The 7,236-nt window shown below is 28.1% G+C and overlaps 1 protein-coding gene across 1 annotated transcript in view; it reads right to left on the bottom strand.

The window, feature by feature from the left end:
* The window catches only part of LOC123009154 (homeobox protein DBX1), a 19,024-nt gene that overhangs the window by 5,621 nt on the left and 6,167 nt on the right, over nucleotides 1–7,236 (bottom strand). The window contains 1 exon segment of the mRNA XM_044405280.1: nucleotides 2,494–2,643. Coding sequence (XP_044261215.1) covers nucleotides 2,494–2,643 — 150 coding nt within the window.

Here is a 7,236-nt window from a genome sequence, read left to right as displayed (position 1 = left end):
AAATAAAAGTAATATTTCAGAATCTCGGATTTCTTAGAAAATAGATTCAAAATCCTGAAATTTTAAAGCCTTATTAGAATATTTAGATTCTAGTAAATTCTAACACAGGAATAGGTTTTTTTTCTCATGAAGTTTTGATTTTTTGATTTTTCTGTCAAAAAACAAAAGTCTACTTATGCGTCTTTTTTCTTTTTTGCGTTATACTTGTAGGATTTTTTCCAGCAAAATACAAAAGTAACTTTTTTGAGTTGTAAAATAATAAAATTCTGAAGGTTTATTTTAAATTTCAAAAATCTATTAAAACTCTAACAAAATTGAAACCTGTCTTAGAAAATAAGAAATTGTAAGAATTTGTAAAATTTTAGAACTCTACACCTTACTACATGGAATCGAGTAAATTCTAACACAGAAAGTAAGTTTTTTTCACAAAATTTTTAATATCTGCTTTTTAAATCAAAAGACAAGTTTTTTTTGTGTCACTTGATTTTTTCAGAAAAAATTCAAAAGTTCTAAAATGATAAAATTCTAAAGTTACATTTTAGATTTTAAAAAATGCAGCGAAATTCTAATGATACCGTATTTTAGAAACGTTAGAAAACAGAAAATATCTAGTCAAAAAAATTATTTTTTTTTAAATCCTAAAATCTAATAGGGGTGGTACTTAGAATCCTAGTGAAAAGAAAGTAATCCATCACAAAATTTTGAATTTGTGATTCTTAAATGGCAAAACACTTTTTTGCGTCACTAGGATTTTTTTCAGTAAAATTCAAAATTTTTTTTTTAATTTGAAAATATGTAATAAAATTCAAAAATTTTATTTTATATTAAAAAAAAAACTCTAGATAACAATTTTTAGGATGAATTACAAATAATCTCAAAATTTTAGAATCTCAGAAATCTTGAAATTGCAATAAGTTTTTCTTATAGAAAATTTTTGAATGTGGGATTTTTAAAAATTTTATATAAATTTTGAAGTAAACGTTTGTAGAGGATCAAAATTGCAGGGAATAGTGTAACTTTATAATTCCAAAAGCTCAGATTTTCAAAATATTTATAATTGTTGAATTTTGCCTTTCTAAAAATCGAGGATAACAAAACTATGTAGTTTCAGAATAATTTCAGAATTTCAACAACATATTTCAAAGTCCTGAATTATTGGGACAATAAATAATTAAAAAAAAATGAAATCTTAGATTCCAACAACCTAATATTGTAAAAATTCAGTGATTTTTATTGCAGAAAGTAGGTATTTTTTTAAACATTTTTTTGCGTCACTTGTAGGATATTCTCAGCAAAATTCAAAAGCAGCTGTTCTTAAGTTCTAAAGTGATAAAATTCTGAAGTTATATTTTAGATTTAAAAAATCCAGCAAAATTCTAATAAAACCGTATTTTAGAAACTTTATAAAACAGAAAATTGTAAAAAAATAATGTTTTTAAAATCTTAAAATCTAACAGGAGTACTTAGATTTCCAGTGAAAAACGCAGAAAGTAACGCACAAAATCTTGAATTTCTGATTCTTAAATCGCAAAGCACTTTTTTGCGTCACTTGTAGGATTTATTTCAGCAAAATCAAAAACAATTTTTTTGGAATTTGAAAATATGTAATAAAATTCTAGTTTCATTTTAAATCAAAAAAAATTCCACATAACTATTTCTAAGATCAATTACGAATAATCTCAAAATTTTAGAATCTCAGAAATCTTGAAATTGCAATATGTTTTTTTTTAGAAAATGAAAATATCAGAATTTTTATAACAAAATAAGAAAATTTTTGAATGAGGGATTTTTAAGAATTTCTAACATTTTAGAAATTTTAAAATAAACGTTTGTAAAAGATCAAAATTGCAGGAAATAGCGTAATTTTACAATTCCAAAAGCACAGATTTTCGAAATTCTTGTAATTGTAGAGTTTTGCCTTACCAAAAATCGAGGATATAAAAATTGCAATTTCAAAATAATTTCAGAATTTCAGAATAACAACATATTTGAAAGTCCTGAATTATTACAACAACAAGTAATTTAAAAAAATTAAACGTTAGATTTCAACAATTTATTATTGTAAAAATTCAAAATATCTATACAAAATAAAAAATTAAGATTCTTATACGGTTTTTTTTTTACATTAATTTAGGAATATTTCTAGATAAAATCCGAAGACAAATTATATTTTTTTTAATAATATTTCTGGGACATTTGAACATTGTTAGTTATTGACAAAAATATGTTTTATAAAATTTCTGGTCAAAATAACCTACGACTTTAGAATTCAGTTGGCAACATTTGAAAATATAAAAACAGAAAATTCACTCTAGTCAACTTGGTAATTGTAAAGCCACATCCCACTTTGATTCGAAATTTAATAACAATTCTTACAAATTGCGAGTCATTATTTATTATTTCGAAAAAATAAAATAAAAATGTTTTGTTATTATAATTTTTACTTGACCACTCTGCGCATAATTGGCTATGTTAAAAACATCCCTTTTTTACCTGTGAGATAGGGTTGGGGTCTGCAGTGCGCCAGGAGCAAATGGGGGTTGAAATGCGGCCTACTGGCCACCGGTTTGGCTATCGACGTCGAATGGTTGCTGAGGTAGGAGAGTCCAAGTAGACTGGGAGGTGTCACGTGGAGTAGATTTTCTGTAAACGAAGAAGAAAATTACAATCGAGGTGAAAATCCGATGGTGTGAAAAGTCACTAGAGGCGCCACCCGAGGAGGAAACCACGTCACACACTTCACCACCTTCGCCAAGTGTGCCCTTCGGGAGTTGCCCTAGCAACGCTCGATGCCTTCAAGTGGCCAATTTACGCCAAGGGAAGCTCCAGACCCGGCGCATCCACCATTTTATACAAATTAATAAAAAAACAAACAAAATTTTTCCTCTTATTAAAATTACCTACTGATTCTTTTTAAAACTCTTTAGAAGAATTTTTTAAAAAAATTCTTAAGTTGGTATCTGTGAAAATAAAAATCATATCGACGTATACAAGCTGTTCCGGCTAAACCCACATTAGAAGTATTGACAATTTATCTAAAATTTTGTTGTTAAATTCTGCTCAATAAAAATATTTTCAAGATGGCGGCACTTTTAAATAGAAAGCTGTTTTTTTGCGTTTTTGGATTACTCAAGTGATTTTGAGAGAGTCTTCCCTATACCTAAGTTTAACCGTTTTTGAAATATTTAGACTTTTAAAAAAAAATTTGGATTTGAATCTTCCTATTCAAAAATCGATAACTCTACCATTTTTTATTATGTTGAAACCGTATTTGGGTATACAAGAGAGAAAGGTTAGATCTTTCCTTTGGTGTATTCATAATTGGATAAATAATTAACAAACCGCCAAAATGTAAGGTTACGTTTAGGAAACTTCAAATACCCTTAACTCAATTTTTCTTAATGAAACACCCCAATTTTTTCTTTACTAAATGAAAGAGAATTTAATACTGCATCAATTTGTATTAACATTCCCTATACCTAGGTTTGATAATTTTCAAGTTATAGTAATTCTTTTAATTTTGTGAGAAATTCATTCAGCTACTGGCATAGAAATAAGAAAAAAATTTAATATCGTTATTCAAATTGAGATTAAATAAATTTAATTTGTCTTTACGAAAAGAATAACTCAGTCGTGAAAAAAAAATTGGGCTTTTTTCAGTGAGAAATATTTCCATGGCAAACTATGATAGTATAGTAAAATCGTTTTCATAAAGCCTACTAAAAATTTTATTACTTTTAAGTTAAATTCGGTATTGTTAAAGTAAACCAGAGGGTAAACAAATCATAAATTAGTGGAACCCACCCGGACCCTGAAACAGGTCAGTTTTTAACAGGGCCGGATTACTTACTTTCTTTTTGTCTAAAATACTTGAAATGTTTTACTAGTTTTTGGTGTAGTTGGATTTTAAGAAATTTAAAAAAGCCAGGTGGTTATTAACAAGCTTTTATTAAATAAAGCTGATTTTTTTTAATAATAGCTTGTTACTTTAGTTTTAAATACGGCCCTGTTTTATTCTAGTGGGTGCAGCAACACTTACAAAAGAACGTGCCATTTATGGAGGGTTACAAATTCAAGCCATTGTTTGGTTAATACCTTATAAATTTTTATAAATAAATTATATAAATAAATTATACATTTTTATAAATTTTTTAGTAGGTCTTAGGAAAACGATTTTACTATAATGAATTTCTTCCATTAAAAAAAATTAAATAACTTGGAAATTAAATTTAAGTATAGAGAATGCTAACACAAATCGATGCAGAATTAAATTCTCTTTCATTTAGGCAAGAAAAAATTGGGGCCTTCGTTTTAAAAAAATTCAGTTACGAGTATTTGAAGTTTCTCAAACGTAACCTTAAATTTTAGAGGTATGTTATTTATTTTTCCAATTACAAATAAACGAAAAAAAAGATCTAACCTTTCTTTTTCATATGCCCAAATACGGTTTCAAAATAATTAAAAATGGTAGAGTTACTTATCGATTTTTGGAGAGAAAATGTTAATTAAAAAAATTTCAAAGTCTAAATATTTCAAAAACGGTTAAATTTAGGTATAGGAAAGTCTAATAAAAACTCTCTCAAAACCACTTAAGTAATCCAAAAACGCAATAAAAAACATAACTTTTTATTTAAAATAACGAAGTTCATACCCATTTCTGGTGTAACCGGTGCTGCCATCTTGAAAATATTTTCATTGAGCAGGACCTAAACGATTATGACTTTAATCAAAATTTTAGATAAATATTACTGTTAGAACTCCAAATATTTCTAATGTGGGGTTTAGCCGAAACACTGTATCAAATATAAATTTTGGCAATTTTTTTTTCTTTATTGGCAATTTTCTCAAAGACTATTTGCTGCAGAACAATGATATTTTTCTTCTGTAATAGAAAATTAAAAGGACTAAATATAGAAGACACTACTATTAATAATTCCGGAGTTATTCACAATAGACTGACAGAATCTAAAAAAATAAAGACTTTAAAATGCACCCCTAGAAGCATAAGAAACTTAAAAAGTGCATAAAATATTGTAAAAACGCGAAAATGTTAGGGCAGAGATACACGTCGGGGGCGTGACGGCGCAACAACAATTAATTTTTTTGCAATTTTAAGATGCCACTAGTAAATACAACATGACACTAAATGAAATTTTATTGAAACACTCTGTTCAACTTGAAAAAAGAAACAAACCCAACCTTTATTTCTATATATTTTTTAAATTCGTTGTGGGAACGCAATTATTTGGTACTATTCACAATAGACTGACAAAATGGATAAAAATAAAAACTTTAAAATGCACCCCTAGAAGCATAAGAAACTTAAAAAGTGCATAAAATATTGTAAAAATGCGAAAATGTTAGAGCAGAGATACACGTCGGGGGCGTGACGGCGCAACTGCAATTCATTTTTTTAAAATTTTAAGATGCCACCAGTAAATACAACATGACACTAAATAAAATTTTATTGAAACAGTCTGTTCAACTTGAAAAAAAAATAAACCCAACTTTTATTTGTATATATTTTTTTAATTCGTTGTGGGAACGCAATTATTTGTCCGAGCACAAAAGGTGTTAATTGTATCCCATGTCGTTGTCACTTTTCATTTTCCGCATCCGCCCTGCTCTCCCGGAAAATCCCATTTTCCCCTCGGTGACATTTATATCCGGTCCCATTCGCACCCTTTTTCTGGAATAACTTTTAAAATGTCGCGACCGCATTCCTCCACCGATCGGTTATTATCATTCCTCCTGATTTATGTGATATCTCAACATCTGAATAGCGCGAAATAAAATCGGGAATATTCCTCCGGAGTCAATTTATTCCCGGATTTAGCATTCGAAACGCGCCGTTTGAATTAATACGTGTAAATGCGCGGCATGTTTTTTCGACAGGACTAGGGAAAAGATTTAGTTTCAGAGTGGCGGATTTTCGGCTTTAAGAACACTAGGAATAAGGGTGGACGAAGAGAGGGTAGCTAAGTGCCGTGCCAGATGACGCTGCTCAAATCAACCCCTTGTAGTATGAATCGCCGTCTTGCAAGAGCGGACATTGTTGCCAACGGAAAATATTTCCCGGAGAATGGACGGTTTGTGATTAATAAAATGCAACACTCTGTATAGTTGGGTTGTGTTGTTCCGCGACTGCTTTGAAATTGATTGATTAAAAAATCAAGTAGGCCAAATTGGCGGAAAATTTAAATTTGGTGTTGGCTTTTGATCAAAGAGGCCATGGTTTTTGAAAGATTAAATAACTTAGAAACAAAAATGTAAAAAATAACAATGTTGACAACTGAGTTTCAAAGTTATAGCCCACTTAGATCTAGAATTTAATTGTATGGTTTTTTATTATTTTGTTTTATAATTACATAAATAGAAATTGAAGAAAAAAATAAGTATAGAGAAAATTGATTTTTTTTTTAATAATGTCTACATAATTCATTAAACAAAAATTTGATCAAACTATGAGATATATAAATGTTTCTTCTCTTCGTTTATTTTTATTAGCGTTTGTTTTGAAACTCAAAATTCGGAGTTTTCATTTTTATTACAAATTTCATGTTTTAATGTCAGAAATTCGTATTTTAAAAGGTATACAAAACACACAAAAACACACATAAAACAATAAAAAACAACACCAAAAAATTAAAAAATTTGTAAAAACTATAGAAGTAAATTTTGGAGTCAAATAATTTTTTTACTACATCAAGACAACCTGATTTCAATATCTTACAGTGTATTACAAAAACGAGAGAAACACTCTGTATATCTTTTTTCAATTCGGTGGTTTTATGTGTGTATGTTGTATGAAATTTATAAAAATCAAGTAGGCCGTATCGCTCTTTTTTCAATTAAATTTTTGATCAAAGTTGCCGGTGATTAAAAAATTAAATAATCTAGAGACAGAAGATATTCAAACTGACGTAAAAGCCAATGTTGCCAACTTAGTTTCAGAGTCAAAAGCCACTTATTTGATCTAAAATTTAATTAAAAGCTTGTTGTTTTGTACAATTTTGTTTTTTAATTACACAGAAATTAAAAATTATAGAAAACAAAGAAAAAAAATGAATAAATTGATGTGGTTTTTTGTTTTGTTTGTTTTTTTTTTAATTTGAAAGTGCTCAAAGTTTTGGTTTTAAATTCAACAAAAATAAATCTATAATTGTTGAATCCTAACTTTTAAATAAATTCCTAGTTTTCGATTTTTTATTTACAAGCAAAAGTCAAAAATCATTA

Source organism: Tribolium madens, unplaced genomic scaffold (assembly GCF_015345945.1).
Source record: "Tribolium madens isolate multiple individuals breed KSU strain unplaced genomic scaffold, Tmad_KSU_1.1 Scaffold_71;HRSCAF=194;Tcas5.2_LG6, whole genome shotgun sequence".
Classification (NCBI taxonomy): domain Eukaryota; kingdom Metazoa; phylum Arthropoda; class Insecta; order Coleoptera; family Tenebrionidae; genus Tribolium; species Tribolium madens.
Note: the sequence above shows the minus strand (reverse complement) of the source record. Positions and strands in the feature narration are given on the sequence as shown.